Source organism: Arvicanthis niloticus, chromosome 4, assembly GCF_011762505.2.
Source record: "Arvicanthis niloticus isolate mArvNil1 chromosome 4, mArvNil1.pat.X, whole genome shotgun sequence".
Lineage (NCBI taxonomy): Eukaryota > Metazoa > Chordata > Mammalia > Rodentia > Muridae > Arvicanthis > Arvicanthis niloticus.
Genome location: NC_047661.1, coordinates 39,507,636 through 39,528,434, shown reverse-complemented (window position 1 = coordinate 39,528,434; position 20,799 = coordinate 39,507,636). Strand labels below are relative to the sequence as shown.

At 37.7% G+C, this 20,799-nt stretch overlaps 1 protein-coding gene across 4 annotated transcripts in view; it reads left to right on the top strand.

The window, feature by feature from the left end:
* The first annotated feature begins 8,007 nt into the window (after nt 1-8,007).
* Nucleotides 8,008-20,799, top strand: part of Nbea (neurobeachin) — a 518,446-nt gene continuing 505,654 nt past the window's right edge. For all 4 annotated transcript variants that reach the window (XM_076932409.1, XM_076932408.1, XM_076932407.1 and 1 more), the window contains exon 1: nt 8,008-8,772. In XM_076932409.1, coding sequence (XP_076788524.1) covers nt 8,497-8,772 — 276 coding nt within the window. In that variant the 5' untranslated portion in view covers nt 8,008-8,496. The remainder of the gene's footprint in view (nt 8,773-20,799) is intronic.

Below are 20,799 nucleotides of genomic sequence, written 5' to 3'. Positions count from 1 at the left end.
TTTTCACAATAAATATATTTCACCAAAATTTTTGGTTCTTTTAAAATGAATGTTTAAAAGAGCTTTTTTTGCAGCCTTATCAAGCAGGTCATATGGTTTATATTATTCAAATAGTATACAATATTTTAAATACTGTGTATATAGTTGGGTACATATATTTCTTTTGTTTTGCTTTGGAGACAGGGTCTCTATCCACCCTGTCTATCATAAAGCTTGCTATGTAGACCAGGCTGGTCTGCCCTCAAACTCACAGAAATGTCTGCCTTTATCTCTGAAGTACTGGGATTAAAAGTGTGTATCACTAGGCCTGGTTATACAATGCTTCTTTGAAGTTGTTCTATTTACAGGTGACAATTTCTAGGATGCTCTCAAATTAATCTGTATTGGATGATGCATAGTTGCTACTGTGTAAAATATTAATATCAGTACATTTAATTTCAGATTAATGCTTATTGAGTGGTAGGTAGTCAGAAAGCTCCATGGCTTGCTAGTACAATTATGACTATTTTATATTTACATAGTTGCTGTATTCTAAGTTCCATGCATCCTGTCACATAGCTCTGGTCCCTGTATTTTTGCTGTTATATTTCCTCTGGCACTTTTCTTACTTAAGGCTGATAAATTATATTGTATAATTCCAGAGATGAGATCACATCTGCATAGCTATCTATTAAAGTACTTAATACTATCACTTATGTTTAAAAACTCATATATATCTTATGGTGATTTAATGTAAGTTATTTTAAGTTTAGGAATTAGTAAGAGGTATTGAGACAACCAAAGACACAGGCAGGAAAACTCCAGAGGGTATTAATAGAAATAGAAAGCACAGATACAGAAATACTGGGGAACTCACATTTTAAAAATTGGAATCTATATGGCTAGGAAGAATATGGAATACTAATTAATAATAATCTCATAAAATACACATTTCCCCTTATGAAGGAAGCCAGAAATGCTGCTCTATTCAGGCATGAGCTTTAAGTGCTGAATCTGTTTACAGAGAACGTAGTAACTAAAGATTTTAATGAAAGTGAATAGTAGATAAACAATTTACAAAATAATAGCTTGGCTTAAGCTACTGAAGACAAGTTTGGCAGATGGTTCATTCTTACAAAGAAATATTTTGTTACTATTATTATTATTGACTTTTGTTTTAATATAGAAAATACTTAATTTATAATGTCCTTTCCCCTACCTAGCAGAACCCAAAGTTACTTTGTTAATTTGGTTTAATATACATAATAGAGATGTAACATTTATGCATACATTCATATATATGTATATATATACACATATGTATATATGTATGCATGTATATATGCATATATATAATTTGCTTTTTATAGTAATCTTATTTTCATTTCATATACATGTATATACATTACATATTTACACATGTATGTATATATACAAACATATGCATCTTAGCCATTCATTAAAACAAACAAACAAACAAACAAACCTGAAGAAGATGCATGTTATATTTGTATTTTAAAACAGAAAGTCAATGAATAAAGAGAAAGTAAGTGGAAATTATATGATTTGAAAGCTCAATGTACTCTTAAGTATTTCTGTCAATTTATGATCACAGTCTTTACCATCTGTGGAAAACTTAATGAACCTTTATATGTTTTATCTCTTTAAGTTTTTAAAGTAATATACATGAGGTAATTGCATAGGATAGGATCAGATGTATAGGGTCAAGGATAATTTGCCAGAATTTGGACTTACTCTATATTATCTCATTTTGAACCCCCTTTTTTCAGGCATTATTCCATTTTTTTTTTTTTTACAGATTATTTAAGGTCAGGAAAAGTATGGTAAAAAAAATGATATTCTTCGGGAAAATGTTGGCCTTTATGACATAACCACGTGAGTTGTCTGTGATGTTTATGAATGAGAAGTTCTGAGGCTAAACTATTACCTTACTAGACTTAGATAATGGCAAGTATCTGGAAACATGCTAGTTTTGTGTTGTTATTGCAAATAAAATTTGGTGGAGCTTGTTTTAATGTAAACAAAAAAGCTGATGACATAACTGTGGCCAACATATGATATTCCATTTACGTCTTGTGAGATTAGATCAAACAAAACTGAAGGCTTTGTATACACTACTTTGTATACATAACATCCAACTAATCAGTACATATAATTAAACACTTTGTTCCTGGAGAACTCCTTTAGTTCTATGATTGTGGGTGTGATTGGGGCTTGAGTTGGTTGATGCCAACTCCAAAGCAGTTCTGTAGAACAGAAGTCTTACATCTCTTAACTTGTCAGGTGGAAAGGACAGCCCAGATCCTTTTCTTTTTCTTCTAGTCTAAATGTTTTCAAGTGTCACAATATACTGCTTATATGTCAGTTGGTAAGTTGTCTCATATTAGTAATCCAGTACTTGGCTATGATTGATTCTATGCTCTGCTAATCCATTGTGATACAGTTCAGTAAAGGTGCTTCTTAATTAGAAATTTCAAATAGTATGAACACCATTTCAAAAAGATTCCTGGAATCTCCTCATAGCATTTCTTGTCTTCCTTCTACCTAGGGCACACATTTGGTTTTCTCTTGTTGTTTTGTTTTAATCTTGAGAGTAAGTCTGAGTGTTGCAGTCTTAGCTGGCCTGAATCTTGCTATGTCTGCCAGGCTCACCTCAAACTCAGAGATTTGCCTGTCTCTGCCTCCTGAGTGCTAGAATTAAAGGTGTGAGTCCCTATGACCCCATGGGTGGGGATATAAATAATAATTATGGAGAAATATAAGAGTAATACTTTTCAACAAGGACTAGGAGATCAATGGTCAGTTAAAGATATAACAGAATTTTTGCACATATAAGGAGTGGTATATTAATGTGGCTATAAAACAAAATTCTGATTAATCTTAATATAATTAAAAGCAATTTATTTATCCTGTATGATTTTTGTCAAACTAAAATGATTCCTAGGGAAGCAAAAAGAGTAATGAGATATTCTGGCTCCAAGTTCTGGAGATGGGACCCAGGATCTTTTGCATACTGGGCAAGTACTCTGTCATTGATTTATACAGCTAGCCTTTTATTGTGAACTTTTATCACAGAGACCAAACACATAAACACATAAACAACACATTTTTCTTTTGTAAGGGATCATTTCCTGCTCTCACCAGTGTCTTCTATCTGGTATGACTAGTAGACATTAAACAGTGGCCTTGGTGTTGGTTACACTGTGAGATGTGTGGGAGACTGAGCTCTCAGCCTCGCCGTAACTAGATCATATCCTAAATTGATAACTTCCTCAAGTATGACTCACGTAACTGACTGGACCTTATTTTATATTAATTGTTTTCATTTGAAATATGGAAGAATACTATTTTACTGAGTATGTTATAATGAATTAGAATTAACACATCTAAAAGTACATGGCAGATAAGAGAGGAATGGTTTCTGTCAGGTGTAACTGTTCACAGAAATCAGTCAGGAAAATCTTTGTATGTGTACTTTCTTTATATACTTTTCTTTCTCTAGCACATGTATAGCAAACACGATGGGAAAGTATATTTGCCATCACTGTGAAAAATAAATCTGTTCGACATGTTAGTGTAAAACTATTATTTATAATATAGATACATAGGCAAACAATACATATGGGTTTTTTTGTGTTTTTTTTTTTTTTTTTTGCATTTTAGTGAAAGAATTATATATGTGACTACATGTATTGGCCTATGATTTTCTTACTCCTATCAAATAAGACAGAGAAAATAGAAGCAGTTTGTTTTATTTAAGTGAAAACTTGTCAACCTGGGTAACTGAAAAATCTGGAAACATTTCTCTTAAAGTTGAAAATGGGTATAGCATTCCCTGTTAACTTAGGTGGGATCATGAATGTATTCATGAAGATGCCATTGCACTGACAGAAATTTTGGTAGGATTGATGAGGATAGTGGGCAGAAAAAGGACTGAATAAGGTACCCAGGTAAGAGAGCACAGTACAGTCACTGGGCAGAAATAAATTATGGTTGGCAAAAGCTTTCCTTTTTAATCTTGAGACCTCAGAGCTATTCAAAGTGATATATAGATTCTTATCTACATTAGTCATTGTTTACAGAGATAACAAAATTGCATTTACCTTGTGTGTGTGTGTGTTAGTTTCTCAGAGCTGCTGTGACAAAGCATAAGCTAGTGTTGGAATGAGAGTAGGAGTGGCTTTACAAAGCAAAGATTCTCTTACAGGTCTGGAGACCAGAAGTCAAATAAAGGGGCTACTCTGGCCATCTCTCTTGGAAGGTACCACAGCAGAGTATTCCCTTGCTTCTGGTGGTTGTCAGCAGCCCTGTCTTTCTTGGCCTCCTGTGGAAAAACTCCAAGGTGTGTCTGGGCAGTAACAGAGTGTCCTCTGTTTCTGCCTCACTTCCTCTTCTGTGCTTATTTGTCTCTTTTCCTTGTAGACGGACTCTAATCCTATTAAGTCCTACTTCGTTCTGGTATACTTGTATCTGAATTTACATCTACAGCCATCTTGTTTTTTTCTAAGTAAGATAAAAATAGCAAGTACTGGCAATTAGGACTTGGCCATTTTTTTCACCTGAGGATATAATAATACAATTCACAATATGCAAATGTTCCCCTGTGCATATGCTCCAAATATATGAAATATATGCTTTAGAAAACACAAAAGTTTGGACTCAGTGGGTAAAAGTGCTTGGCAAGGAACACTGGCCACCTGAGTGTATATCCTAGATGCCACAGTGGAAGGAAAGAAAAGTTGTCCTCTGACCTTCACACACCTGTATGCCTGTGAGTGAAGCATGCATACAAACACAAATGTATACACATACACACAATAAAATTAAAAGAAAAAGTAAAAGTTCTTTAATTAAATTTTTTAAATTAAATTAAAACCTAAAAGCAGTTCACTATTTTTTCAATCTGCGGAAATTAAAAGCATAAATCTCTAGGTTAAGAATCTAGGAGTTGGCTAAACATTTTTAAGTAATGAGAAAAGCGATGCATACTCCAAAATGTTGGGAGTCATAGATAAAACGTTTCCTGTCAGAAATAGAATGAGGTAAAGCTTGAGAAAAAGCCAAAGCACAGAGGGCCTTTGGCACTCAGATGAACATTCTAATCATACTATGTTTTAAACAGATGATGTGGATGTACGTAGAATTTATAGTGATTAATAAAATATGCATTCTAGACCACTATCTGCCCATCAAAAAGCAGATATAAGATTATTATGGGATACTGGGTTGGAAATAAGTAAGGGTAGAAGAATCCAGGCATAAACTTTCTAACAAGATGACAGCAGTGAAAAAGAAAAGAATGGTGTATCAGCTCGACCATACCTCCGGGAAGGATGGGCAAGCTACTGCTGGATTAATGGTGCAAAGGTGTGTGTGTTTGGTGCATTTTCTGTGTTCATTAAGGCACCTGTAGTATTCTTCAATTTTGTGCATTCCAGAATACATATTTTTATACCATTGACTTATTTTTTATATATATATATATTGACTTCCTGGTTAGCTTTTAATGTTTAAAATAATATTTCTTTAAATAGAAAATAATAAGCCACCTATTTCAGCTAGTAATTTGCGAATTTGTAATAGACATGCAAATGTCTGTTGGCTGGTAATGATTAGCCTGTGTCAAATGAGGTGCAAATGCTAAATTTCTGTGCTGTGTTTGTGTTCTGTGCTTAAGAGTAAAATTAGTGGTTAAAAAATGGGGTGGAAGGCCCAATGTTGAAGAAAACTTCAACAGTTTAAATTTGATGAATGCATTGTAAACAGGTTATTATTGGTCTTTCATGTGTGTGTATATAGGTCACTCTACACACGGAGTTCCTGTATAAGGGATACAAAGATGTATTTTACTATATACTAGTTGCTGCTGAACTGAAATCATCTCATTGGTTTCTTTCCTGTAGGTTAGGTCTTATCATGTCTGTGTAAGGAATGAGGATACTGAAGTTTACATAGACTGAGTAGATTGCACAGATAGTTAAAGGATGATTCAGAACCCTGCCCAGGTTTTTTTTTTTTTTTTTTAATCAGGGCAAGGAGCTGACAATCTACAGAATACAGAATTTAATTAGCAAGCTTAAAATAAAATATTTCTAAAATTTAATAAAGTATGCAAAGTGAGCTTTTCCTACTTGGAGCAGTGATTACTTTCTTTACCTATTCATCTCCAGTGAATGAAAATGAACAAGACAAACAAAACTGAAATCAACACACCTATTGCTTGAGACACAAAAAAGAAAATTAAGAGCAGGGTGTTAAGCTATGCACTAAGAAAGGAAAAGGGAAGATCAGGTTATCAATGTCTCTCAAAGCTCTCATTCAAGATGCCTAGAATAAAGCAAGAAGTACAACTTACTGTTCGATCTATCTATCTATCTATCTATCTATACATCATATATGTATTCATCATATATATCCATCTTGGGATAATCTTTCATCTTGGATTTTATAATTTGAAAGAGATTTGACATTTTAAATTTGCAACTAAGTAGCTCTTATAGAACTAGATGATGCTTACCTGAGTCAGGCACAGATATTGTAGGTAGTTCTAAAAGTCACAGTTCTTTTTATTGTTTTTTTTTTTTTTTTTTTTTTTTTTTTTTTTTTTTTTTTTTCAATACAGGGTTTCTTTGTATATCCCTGGATGCGAACTAACTCTGTAGACAGGGCTGCCCTGGAACTCACAGATCTGCCTGCCTCTACCCCCCCCCCCCACACCGAGTGCTGGGGTTAAAGGCTTGCTCCACAACCATCCAGTATCACTGAAATTCTTAATTGCCAAACTATGAAGTCTTAAGGCTTTGCAAATTCCTCAAGAAGTTTTAATGATGTAAGCATTTTATAATTCCATTACTATTTCGTTTAAATAGACATACCAATTTAGCACTTTTTTTCAGTTATTTTTGTGCAACTACTTTAGTAAATTCAGCAATTAAATGGGAGTTTGGACGAATAATACACATATAACCAAGAACTATTGTAAGCACAGGTATTAAGAAAGTTTGCCCTATGGTACTTTAGAAATGTTTACAAGATTCTGTATCATGGGAGTTGACTTAAGGTCCAGGCGAAGAAGATTAATAAAAATAAATTATGCATTATGATGCATTTGTATACTGACCTTTTTTTGTTTGAAATGACAATTTAAATGATTTGAATACACCTTAGGATTTCTAATGTTTCTGGTGACTGGCAGGCAATATGTCTTTATTGTAAAGGGCAGACCACTTGAAATATTAAAGAAACTATATCCTTGATGGCAAGGAAGAAACCACCAGTCATACTTAACGTGGTTTTAACCCAGTGCCATCAGAGATATTACTATGTGCGTGTTAATATTTTCAATTAAAATTTTCTCACGGACTAAGGCTGGTCGTGACGACCTCCAATGTATTTTGCTAATTCCAACAAATCTTGTGAACCGCAGACGCCTACGGAAAAGGGAGGCATCATCCACCGGCATCATACCTGAGGATCTTTGGGGGATTTCTAGCATGGGATTTGCTGCTCCTACCCAACCACCTCATCCGGGTAGTCAGGGAGGCGAGTTCAAGAACTAGCTCGGCTGAGAGGCTCCTGGTTTGACAGCATCTATTTTAAGCCGCGCCCGTAGGTGCAGGCGTCAGCCTCTCCCCAGGCTGTGCAAAGAGCCGGGCGACGAGGCGCCTGTCTCCAGACCCCCGCGGCGAGGTGGGGCCGCGGACCCAAGGAGGGCGAGGAAAGGAAAGCGACCCGGAGCAGGTGGCCCTCCACTCCCCGCACGTGGCCCACACGGCGAGGCAGAGGAGGATGGAGAGCAGACGGGCAAGCTGTGTCCTTCCCCTCAGGACTCCTCCCCGCGCACCTGCTCACCTGTCCGCCCGGTCCCAGCGCGTGGGGGAGGGACGAGGGGTGAGGGATGCGGAGGAGGAGCGCCGGGAGAAAGAGGGGGTGCAGCGAGGACTCCGCCCCCCCTGAAGCTGCGCGCAGGCGCAGTGACCGCTACCGCAGGCAGGGGGCGGCAACATGGCGGAGTGAGCGGCGGCGTCGGGGCTTCACAACAACAGCGGCGCCGGTGGCAGCGGCCCGAGCTTTGGCCCCCGGCGGAGGGCGGAGGGCTGTGCGAGACGAGGCAGCATCCCCGCGGGGGCCTGGCTAGTGGCGGCCAGCCGAGGAGATCCGCGCGAAGGGGCTCTGAAGCGATCTGCGAGGAGATCCGTGAGGCGAGCGCTGAGGCGGACCGTGAGAGCGGTGGGAAGACAGCTGCGGCAGGCTGTGAGGGGACCCGTGAGGAGACCTCCGGAGCGACCCTTGAGGCTAGCCCCGGAGGCGATCGACCAGGCGCCCCGCACGGCCGCCGGGCCCGGCTGAGGCGCGGACGGGAGCGGGCCCGGCGCCGCGGCGCTGGTGGATGCTGGGGCTGCGAGGCGCCGGCCGGGGGGCGGGGGCCGCGGCGGGGATAACGGAACCGGCGGAGGCGGCGCGGCGGCGCTGCACAGCTCCTCAGCAGCGGGGCGGATGGCGAGCGACAAGCCAGGCCCGGGGCTCGAGCCGCAGCCCGTCGCACTCCTGGCCGTCGGGGCTGGCGGCAGTGGAGGCGGCGGAGGTGCCATGGGAGAGCCTCGGGGGGCAGCCGGCTCCGGCTCCGGCTCCGGCCCGGTGGTGCTGCCCGCGGGGATGATCAACCCTTCGGTGCCGATCCGCAACATCCGTATGAAATTCGCCGTTCTGATCGGACTCATACAGGTCGGCGAGGTCAGCAACCGGGACATCGTGGAGACCGTGCTCAACCTGGTAAGGGTCCCCGGGCGTCCGCACCCTGCCTCCCCGTGTCCCTCAGCCTCCTGCCGGCCCGCCCGCGCGCAGCCACGGCCGCGCCACCTCCCTCCTGTCACCCGCGCGGTGGCCAACTCAACCCGGCACTTCCGACGAGTGGTCGGTCATTATGGAGGGGTGAGGCGGCCCTCAGATCCTTTGGGAGCTTTTCCTCCCAATCTCTTAATTGTCCGTGCTGTGGCTCTGAGAGAGTGACAGCCTGGCCCTTAGATCCCCCCCCCCCAGCGCCCCAGCCCCCACCCCCGTGCTCCTGAAATGTGAGAAGCGCACTGGTTCCAACTTGAGCAGCTGGGGTGCTGGGTTTTCCAGGGAGGACGACGAATGATGCAGATTTTGCATCTGTCTTTAAATACATTCCGTGGCAGTGATGGAGAGTGTTGTGCCTGTACTCACCCCTACCCCCATCTCTAGGCAACCTTCACCTCTTTGTAGTATCGCTCCATTTACAACGATCTCTTACCTTTGGGGGTGTGGGGCGCAGAAGGTGTTAAAATGTAAGGGGCACCGGATCATACAGGTTGGTTTCTATGGTTTCGGTGGCTAGTGGATAAAGACCAGAAGAAAAGATTTCAAAGGCAGCCTAGGTTTTGGCTCCTTTCATGGTAAGAGAGTTGCTGCAGAAGTGTGTGTATGACTTAATGTTTTGCGCTATCTACAGAGAGCCTAAGCAGTGTTCAAGATGACTTGGTCCAGCAGAAGGAGAGGAAGAGCCGAAATAGAGCATAATTAAAGCTAGGTCATGGCTTTTGCGCTTTGTAAATGCATTTCTTTTGTTTTTGCTTTTCTTCAGCAAAGCTTCCAAAACACGTCTTCCTCTGCAATCTCTAGCCTTTGACATTCAGTAAGGTTGGGTTTTGGATGGCAAGGTGTGAGGCAGGAGCAGTCAGGTGACCATTGTATTTGGTGTGAAGTCTCGGGAGTATAAAGAAAAAAATGCTTGCTGGGGATTTTTATAACACTCATGAAGTCTGAATTTTCAGCGAAGCAATTATTTTTTATTTGATGCATTGGAAAATTGAAAAAAAAACTGCAGCTATGGCAGTGGTCCCCCGAGATGTGGATTAGATAATGTCTGTTGTTTCTGAACCTTTGAAATTCATGGAAAAGTTGTAGTACTTTTTGTTCTCTTTTTACTAGTATGTTAACTCAAAGATAGGTCATCTGTCTTTACTTCTCTCTATGTATTGCAGCTTGAATGCAAAACACCTTGTTTTACTTTTGTGTACCCTTCAAATAAGTCTCCACAAAAGTCACTGTAAGTTTGTGAGATTGTCATCCCATAGGTGTAACCAGTTCTTTTCAAAGCACTTTTTTGGGGTGTGTGTGTGTGTGTGTGCCAGGTAGTTATACCTTGCTTCTAAAAGGTAATTACTTTTATTGCTCCATTCTTTCCTCTCTCTCTCTCTCTCTCTCTCTCTCTCTCTCTCTCTCTCTCTCTCTCTTTCTTTTAGCAGAAAAGCTGGGCAATCTTAAGGAACAATATTAATACATTAGCTGCTACTCAATGTGTGTTTATTTAAAGAACACACACACATTTTAAGTTTTTCCGTCTTTTCTGAGGCCAACAGGATTTGTTTCTTTAGGTGATGTGATAATGGCATTTCTATGCTTACTTGAATGCATTATGTGGCCTGATAAGAGACAGTAGGACTCTTACAAGCTGGAGACTGATTTGAATGTGGAACCAGTGTGGACTCCGCAGCAACAACCATGCCTGCTGGATCCGTTCTTGACAGATGGGGTTCTTTAGATACACAGTAGACTAAAAAAAGGAAGTGAAGTATTTCTTTTGTGCTAAAAAGAAATTTAACTCTTCAGTGCAGTGAAATCTGCCGTGAAAGATGGAAACATTTTTCTTTTTCTTTTTAGATATTTATGCTTAGCTTATAGACGTTAGAAATAGTGTGATAGCAAATTACACTATTTAATCCCCAAAATTGATTTTTAGAATAGAAATACTAAGTGCAAATTCTCTTTGCATAGATTTAAGAGATACAATCTATTTTTAGATGGAAACTTTTGGGATAAAGAGTAGATGACAAGATGTGTTGCTGACTGTCTTGTAGTTCCTGAACTAGCCCTATGAGGTATAGGTTTTGAATACTAGGTTTAAACCTTATTGTTGAAAGATAGTCATAATTGAAATTATGTAATTTCAAGTTGGTTCTTAAAAAGTATATTTGGCATTACAATAATTATCAAAGCTTCATTTTTATTTAAGAAGTAAACATAGCTAGTATAATTAGAAGTTGGAAGCCTTTAATATTTCTAAAATAAATCTTTTACTTTCAGTTTTAATTTAAAATGTGAAAGAATAATGTTAGGTGGGAACAGTGCAATGTCTCTTACATTACACTGTGACAGAAAGGAAAGGAGGGGAGTAAGGAAACAGAGTTTTGACAGCACCCTTGTCGCAGGCACGTTTGACAATATCTTTGTTTTTCTTGTTCATTCATTCTTTCTGTATAATGAGAAAATATGAAAAATTTGGTCCTCAGATGCTGTTTCATATTTACCATATCTGGAAAAAAATTGCCAAATTAAAGTTTAAGTATGTAATAAAATATAGACCATCATCATAGCTCTGTGTAGAATTTTTCTGCTTTTTATCAAAGGCAGAGGACCATTCTTCTAGTCAGGTGAGTTGTAGTGAAGAAACACAGTGGAATAGATAAAGTGAATGATGTCATTATAGGTGTTTACATTATTTATCCTGGTATTTGAGGTGACTGAAATCATTCAAAGATGAGGCAGAACAATTGGGATGATTGCATTAGTTTGAAAATAAGGTTATACAAGAAGAGTATGTGGTCAAGAATTTTCCTTGTGGATCTACCAGTGATAGAAACTAGCTGTCAAGAAGCCTTAGCTTCAGGAGGAATATGTAAATGTGGCATCTGAAGAGAGTTTGTTGAAGAGCTTTAGAGCAGGCATACTTGGTGTATTGTTTCCTTTGTAAACTTACTTGACATGTATTTGTAGAATGTCTCTATCCCTTCAAATACATGCTGTGTATACATCTTGTCTTATCTTTGTTTATAACATGGGAGTTTCTTTTTAACAAATTTTTAGAAATGGTAAATGAGGAATTAATAGTTAATGAAATAATTACAATAGTGCTTTTAAGTCTGCCTTAGGTAGTATAATTTTTAATTATAATTGTAGAATTCAACTATAGTCTTGTAGGTTTGTTTCATGAATTATTGAATTTATTTTGTCATGAGTTTATAGATTATTTTAATTATTATGAGAAGTATCATTTTTGACTTTAGTTATAAAATATTTCTCTAATTTTTTAAAAATATAAGTGATATAATTGTTCAGTATATTAAAAGATGCAACTAAATACATGATAGCATTTAAACTATTACATTTCTTTTGGTATGTGGATCATGGTAGTTTGTGAAAAGGGAGAATTTTGTTTTTTTTTTTTTTTTACTAAATAGTGATCATAATTCTTCCTTAATACTCCATTCGTTTTCAAGTTGATAATCAGAATAATTTATATTTTACTGGTATAGTTTCATAAACCAAATATACATAAATTGAATTTATTAAAAATATTCAATTGTTACTGAAAAAAAGAAGCCATGAATCTGAATGGGAGCAAGCAGGGATATATGGGATGGCTTGGAGGGAGAAAAGGGGAAGGAGAAACATTGAAATTAAATTACAATCTCAAAAATAAATGACATAAAAATCACAATTATATCTTAGGTAGATTCATGGATGTATTTAATTGTAATAAAACCATATTTATTTATATTAAAGGATTTCTTCATGTTAATATATTGACATATGAGCTAAGTAGATTATATATTTATTATTGCTATTTAGTATGGAAAGCTAAATATAAGCATAGTATAAGTTTTGGTATCTTAAGGAGCTTAAGGTTATATGTATCATATAATAACACTAAAAACAGTCATTTAATGACACTAAAGCCACAAATATGTAGCTTTCTGTGATCAAGTTTTGTACTTTTAAGTAAATAAAATTTATTTAATGTTTATACATGTTTTTGGTACCAGTTAGACCATTGATTGAAAATGTCACAAGGTTCTTTCTTGACTTAATAAATAGATTTCACAGCCCAGCTCCATTTTGTTTCCCAGGGTAGTGGTATCACATTGATTCACATGTACTTTTTGTTCTTTTAGAATGTTGTGTATTCATTGCAGGTTTTTTTTTTTTTTTTTTTTTTTTTTTTTTTTTTTTTTTTTTAACATATTATGCCTATACTTCATGTACTCTGTACTGTTGGCCTACCAGTCACTCTTTATATTACAAATATTTATTTGTGTTGTATCTTCTAGCTCTGAACTTCATAACAGCAGGACATAATCTTATTTTTTGTGTTTCTTGCCCTTTGGTAGTTAAATGCATTTTGAATATTCAGGATACTATTAGAAAACAGTAGTAATTAGGACTAGCTCTGAAAGCTACATACTGAGTTAGTGTCTCACGTAGTCTAAATGACCTTGTTTTATAATACAAAACAAAAAAAAACCTAGTGTAATCTAGATTATAATCTAAATATATTATATACATATACATATATATAATATTTTGCTTATTCCTAAAACTACAAGTATGTTGAACATGTATATGTTAGCTGTTAGGCATGCATAAATGTTATTTTTAAATCTAAGGAATTTTTTAACAGGGTCTCACAGAACTCATTATGTAGACCAGGCTAACCTATAGTTCAGAGGGATTGTTCTGCCTCTGCCTCCTTAGTACTGCCATAAATAATTTTTTAACTGACATTATAGGCATAGTAAGATTGTGGTAAAATAGTCTCATGTTAATTATATTTTTCTGTTATTAAGAAAGAAAAATAGCTGGGCAGTGGTGGCGCATGCCTTTAATCCCAGCACTTGGGAGGCAGAGGCAGGTGGATTTCTGAGTTTCTGAGGCCAGCCTGGTCTACAGAGTGAGTTCCAGGACAGCCAGGGCTACACAGAGAAACCCTGTCTCGAAAAACCAAATATGTGTGTGTATATAGTCATTGAAGAAGAATTTGAAAAGAAATATTAACCAGAATTTATCTTTACTTATGCTTCTCTTTAATGGAACTTGAGTTTTTCGCTAATGGACCACTCACTCAAGTTCACTCCGATTCTTAGTCATATTGTTGAGGTAGGTAGATATTAGGAAGGGTTGGCTAACACCCATGATTAGTTTAGATTGAATATTTACCTAAGGTGAATCATGTAGTTGGTGCCAGGACTTAGGAAGATACTGATCTCCTGATGAAGATATTGAATAGAGTCTAGTATATGACTGTAGTGCCTGCCTTCAGATTTGATTAAATGTTAATCCAAGAGAGCTAAATGTCTTCTTGATTTGATATCAGTGTCTCTGTACCTGTCATGATTGTATGTTGTCTTAGTTAGCTTTAGTTGTCAGCTTAACACAGCCTGGAGTTATCTTGAAGTGAAAGGCTTGATAGAAGAATTACGGAGATATGATTGGCTTGTGGGCATAGCTCTGGAGAATTGTTAATTGATATAAGAGGGCCGCATCCACTGGTGGTGACACCATTTCTTGGACAGAATGTCCTGGCCTAGCTAAGCATGGGCTTTGAAAGCAAGCCAGTAACATTTCCTCCCTGTCAATAGATAGTGGTAGTGTATACCTTTAATCCCAGCACTCAGGAGGCAGAGACACATGGATCTCTGTGAGTTCAAGGCCAGCCTGGTCTACAGAGTAAATTCCAGGACAGCCAGGGCCACACAGTAAAATCAAGTCTGGAAACAAATGCGTGCACACACCTAAAACCTATCAAACAAACAAACAAAAATTCCCTCATGGTCTTTACCTCAATATTCTGCTTCAGTTGGTGCTCTGACTTCCCTCAAGGATGAACTGTAATCTGTAAAATGAAATAAACTTTTCCTCCCCTAAGTTGTCTTTGGTCTTGGTGTTTAGCAGCAACAGAATGTAACTAGAACACTTTTAATGCTGTTTTCAAATATATTACCATTGTTACTAGTTTTGAATCAGCTGAAGTTGGGTTTTTGTCAATTGAGAATGGAAAGAATTCCTCTGCTAACACAGAATTAGTATTTGAAATGAGATACAGAACTTTCAAAATGAAGTGAAGTGTGAGACAGTGAAGGAGGCACTGTCTTGCTTTGCAACTTCCTTTATTGATTATAAAGTAGATGTTTATGTTGTCACCCAGTTACCTTGCCCATGCAACTATTTAAGCTGGAATTGAGGGATGGTGGAGTGTTTTTGGATACCTTGGGACACTTTACAATGACTTATGCTAGAACAACTTGCTTTGGTCTAAACTTCATGCTTGAGAGCAAAGAAGAAAAGAAAATGTAGTCTTTTCAAGAAAGAGATCTCTTCTGCAGTAGCTGCCACCCAAGATAGAAGAGCATCAAAATATCAAGAACTTTGTAGGATAAAAAGCCATTATTTTTACCTTAGACCAAATTGAAAAGAAACACAGAAGTTTAAGTGAAAAACATTCCATTTTAAGTTTCATCCCAGTACCTCATGCAGTGTATTTCTAGCTTCCAGACACAAGTCACAATGAATCCAGCTTAAAGAACTTTAAATGAGGATGCAGACAGAGCTGTAGAGTAGATGTGCCCCCTCAGCCTTAGCGTTTGGTTATTGTGCCGCAGGGAAGATACTAAGATGAGGGTTAAGACAAGGCCTATTTCTGTAAAGCTAAAACTGAAAAAGTTGAACTTCAATTAGTATCCTTTATCTCAGCAAGACCTACTATTTTGGTTACTAATTCAAGCTCTTGACTGAAGTTCAAACAGAAAATTCAATATCATTTAAGAGAAACTACTTCCAGAAAATTCTCAGCCTGATCAAAAAGCCCGTGTTTATCTGTCTGTCCGTCCGTCCTTCCTTCCTTCCTTCCTTCCTTCCTTCCTTCCTTCCTTCCTTCCTTCTTTTCTTTTTGCAAGTCAGCTTTTTATTATCCATGTTTCTGTTAGAACACATCTGCACATAAAAGCAAACTTTAATATCATAGTAGTTGCTGAAATTGTATCTGATGAAACAGTGAAAATCAGTCTGGTATGACTGATAGAGCAGAGATAATGGCCATTCATACAGGAAAGAGCAATTGAAGAAAATATTCTATCTTCAATTCTTTTAATTTAGATATAATATCCAAAAGCTGAATGGATTATATTCTAATGATTGAAAACAATTGAAAACAAATTGTTTTCTCACATAATATATTCTGATTATGCTCTCTCCTCCCTCTATTCCTCTCAGTTCCTCTCCACCTCCCCTCCCATCTGGATCCACTCCCTTTCTGTCTCTCATTAGAAAACAGACTTCTAAGGGATAAAATAAAATAAAAGATATAACCAACACATTATAATTGGACAAAAACAAACAAACAGAAGGAGGTGATCCCAAGAGAAGGCACAAGAAACAGTTGCACTCATTCCTACAGTCAGGAATCCTACAAAACAAAACAAAACAAAACAAAACAAAACAAAACAAAACAAAACAAAACAAAACAAAACAAAACAAAAACCACCAAACTGGAAGCCATAATATATACTAAAAGAACCTGCTGTAGATCCATACAGGCCTTGTGCATGCTGCCTTGGTCTCTTGAGAGTTTATATGTGCCTTAATCATGTTGATTTGGAGGGCGTTGCTTTTTAGGTGTTCTCTATTCCTTCTTGTTTTCACATTCTTTCCCCTCTTCTTCAGGGTTCCCTGAACCTCCAGAGGAAGGATTTAATTGAGATATTCCTTTTAGAGCTGAGTGTTTCAAGGTCTCTCACTTTCTGCATTATGTTGCTCTGTGGGTCTCTATATCTGTTTTCATCTGCTTCAGGAGGATGCTTCTTTAATGATGGCTGAGCAAGACACTGATCTATGAATGTAGCAGAATGTCATTTGGAGCCTTTCCCTCCCTCCCTCCCTCCCTCCCTCCCTCCCTCCCTCCCTCCCTCCCTCCCTCCCTCCCTTCCTTTCTTCCTTCCTAGAACATTAGTATTTGGTTTTCTCCTAGGTCTCTGGGTTATCTAGTCTCAGGTTCTTGTTCACCCAAGCAGTGTTGAATAATGGGTTCCATCTTGTGGAGTGGCCCTTAGTCAAATCAGATATTAGTTGGTGACTCTCATAAGCTTTGGGCCACTGTTGCCCCAGCATATCTTGCAGGGTTTGTCAATCTAAGGGTCTGTAGCTGTGTTGGTTTTTATGTTTCTCTTTTGGTAGCATGCAGAGTACCTTTTTGTACCAAAGACTAGCACATAAGGTGAAAATGGAAACAACCCTATAAAATCCTATGTAGGCACCTGCTCCATTTCTCCATGTTCAATGACTGTATAGGTATTGTCTTCAGCAATGGGGCCTTGGTGTCAGTTTGTGGAGAGCAACCTTGATGAGAGTGCTCTTGATGAGAGCGTTTTTAAAGGATTTCCATTGGACCTCTTTGACCAACAGCTTAATTAGATATAACCCAGTCCCTATCCTGGAAATTTCATTTGGTGACACAAGATGGCCAGTTAGGGGTCTGTCTTGCCCATAAATTGGCAATATCACTTATATTGCATATAATGTATATATGAAGCTTCTACTGTATTTGGTTTCTATATTACTCTTCAATTGGCCCTTAATTTTAACGATCTCTTCCTGAATTCCTTCTCTTGTCCTTCTCCCTCTCCCTCCCCACTTCATCCTCTTGTTCTAGACTCCCCATCCATTTATGACTCTTGATATTTTCATTTCCTATTGAGATCTATCTAGTCACCCTAGTTCCTTATTCTCTACATTATACAATACATTGTGCAAATGCACTATATTTTCTTTTTTCATTCTTCTTTTGAGGGACACTTAGGTTGTTTGCAAATTCTGGTGAATTGGATCAGCAGTGACCATTGATTGATCAAGTGTCTTTGGTAGGATGAGGTGTTCTTTGGCTATGTGCACAAGAATGGTATAGTTGAACCTTGAGGTAGATTGAGTCCCATTTTCCCAAGAAACCATCACACTGATTTCCATAGTGGCTGTATGAGTTTGCACTCTCACCAGCAATAGGTAAGTGTTTCCTTTATTCCTTGACAGTATGAACTGTCACTTGTTTTATTGATCTTAGCCATTCTGACAGGTGTAAGATGAAATCTCAAAGTAGTTTTGATTTGCATTTCCTGGATGGCTAAAATGTTGAATATAGAGTTTCTTAGCCATTTGGGTTTCCCTATTGAGAACTCTTTGTTTAGACCTGTACCCAGTTTTAAATTGGGTTATTTGTTTTCTTGATATCTAGTTTTTGAGTTCTTTATATATTTTGGGTATTAGCCCTCTATTGGATGCAGAGTTAGTAAAAATTTCCCACTCTGTAGGCTGCAGCTTTGTCTGAATGATGATGTCCTTTTGCAGTGCAGAAGCTTTTCCGTTTCTCGAGGTCCCATTTATTAATTGTTAATCTTAGTGCCTGTGCTAATGATGTTCTCTTCAGAAAGTCTTTTCCTGTGCCAGATACTTCAAGGCTATTCCCCACTTTCTCTTCTCTCAGGTCCAGTTTATCTGGCTTTATGATGAGGTCTTTGATCCATTTGGAGTTGTGTTTTGTGCAGTGTAATAAATATGGATCTATTTGCATTCTCTTATATGTAACTATACAGTTTGATGTCAATCATTGTTGAAGATGTTCTCTTTTTCCAGTGTATATTTCTGGCCTCTTTATAAAAATCAGGTGTTCATTGTTGTGTGAACTTATGTCTGGGTCTTCAGTTCTGTTCCATTGATCAATGTGTCTGTTTTTGTACCAATACCATGCATTTCTATTAATGTAACTCTGTAGTACTTCTTGAAGTTGGACTTGGTGATACCTTTTGCAGTTTTTCATCATTCAGGATTGTTTTAACTGTCCAGAGTTTTGTTTAGGCAGTTCTTATTCTAAAGCCTCTGAGGCATCTCAAAGAAGTGGGCTGTTTAAGCCGTAGACCTGACTGCTGGGAAATCTTTTAGGAGAGAAAATGGAAAAGTGAAGTTTTTTAACAAAGCGAATGGACACTTCCAAAATTAGTTGGCTAAAGAATTCCATTTGCTAGGATGTGGAATTATGGCTGTTATGATCATGCATACGCCTAGAATTAGGGACCGATTTACAGTCTGTTTGGTTAAGTAACAACAATCACATTTTTGGGTGTGTTTGTAAAGGGGGTACAAGTGTGTGCATGTGTGCTTATGTGTGTGTATGTATGTTTAAACTGTTGCATATTAATTATATGGGGAAATGTTTGAATTTTTAATTTCTAATGTGCTTACATGTTGTCAGCTTAGGAAGTTAATAACTGATAAGGATGTATGTTTTGAGGGGACCAAGAGTAATGCTTGTAACATTAAAATTTCAAGTGCAGTAACTTGGCATTGTCTTTCTTAAAATTTATTTTCTACTTCATGGTGAAAAGGTGGTGAGCACATTGTCTGTTTCAGATAAAAACAGTAAAAATATTGGTATCAAAAAAGTTCTGTCTGTCTGTCTATCTGTGAATGATATGACCTGAGTGTTACAGAGTTTTTCAGGCTTTGGCTGAGTAGCATCTGGTCTTTTTTTGCTATTAACAGTTTAAGGTTTCCTGATACTCATTTTAGGAATCGTATTTTCTTATTTTGTACTTTGGGGTTTCCTTGGACTGTATACAAAAACTGGCAAATGATTCTTCAGCAACAGATACTGTTTACAAAATGCAGCTGTACTTTTTAAACAGTTTGATAAGTTATTTTTATTCAGATGCAAAAATTTCCAGTGGAGTTGTTAAAATGTTAAAATATAAATGTGAGGTTGGCCAGCAGTCTGCCACAGTAAAAGATGAACTCTGCTTGATAATGGAGGTAGCACAAAGACACTTGAACCAAGAGGTGGATCATAGAGGGCATCTATGGGACACCTCAAGTCGGTTGGTTATGAGTTCAGATAGATGTTTCACTGAGTTAAACTAATCCATTTCCCATTTTGCTTGTGTTTTTTGAGTCCTGGTTTTAACGATTTTATGTCAAAAGAATCTTAATACTTAAAATTGTAAATTGAAAAAAAAAACCTTTAGGGCATTAAGTATTATAGGACAAACAATTGAAGTATGGATTTGTCAAGGGTCTTGGTATGTTTCAAAAAGGACAAATAAACATTGTTAATTGCTATCAGCATTCAGTTTAACTAAGCAAGAACATGAGGTAGTAGCAAGAACAAAATGATTATCCTTTGTTAGGGAATAAACTAAAAACAATCTTGAGTACTGTTGTTGAGCAAGAAAATGTTATAATTCCTTTTAGCAATATTTATCAAGAGTTTGAGATTGCTGTATTTAATTCTTAGTATTTTGTTTAATTATTTTTGATGTAAGTTGGCCTAGAGTTTACTATATGACCTTGAATTTCTAATCTGTCTGCCTTCACCTTTTTTTTGTGTTGGTATTACAGGTGAGTTTACCACACCCTGTTTATATGGTGCTGGGAACTAAAGGAAGGGTCTTACCCATTCTAAGCAAACATTGTACCAATTGGACTTAATCCTTAGCCCAAGGCTTCTTTAGCTTAGGAAATTTACCTTTGGACAGTTACAATGAATGTAGTTCAATGCTCTAAAATAATTAACAGCAATCTAATGATTCAGTAGTAGGAAACAACTAAAATAATTTTATAGCCATGCTATAATTATTATACAGTTTATAGTCATACATTTTTGTTCCTCTTTTTTTATGTTATGTTTCTCTAAAATGGTTAGCCTCTCATGTCCTCCTGAATCCTGTAATCATTTCAAATGCTGCCCATGGCAGTCTCCCCTCTTCCTCCCTCCTTTACCTTTTTTTTCTTTCCCATCTTTTCTAATATTCTACTTTACGGAGGCTAGGAAAAAAGGAACAGAATAGGTATGAAGTAGCATTCTTTTTTGCTTTGGAACCTGCTGCATCTGTTCCCTCCTCACATGGTGTGTCTTACTTGGAGAAACAGTAGGCATGGATGATAATCCCAGGCAGATAATAC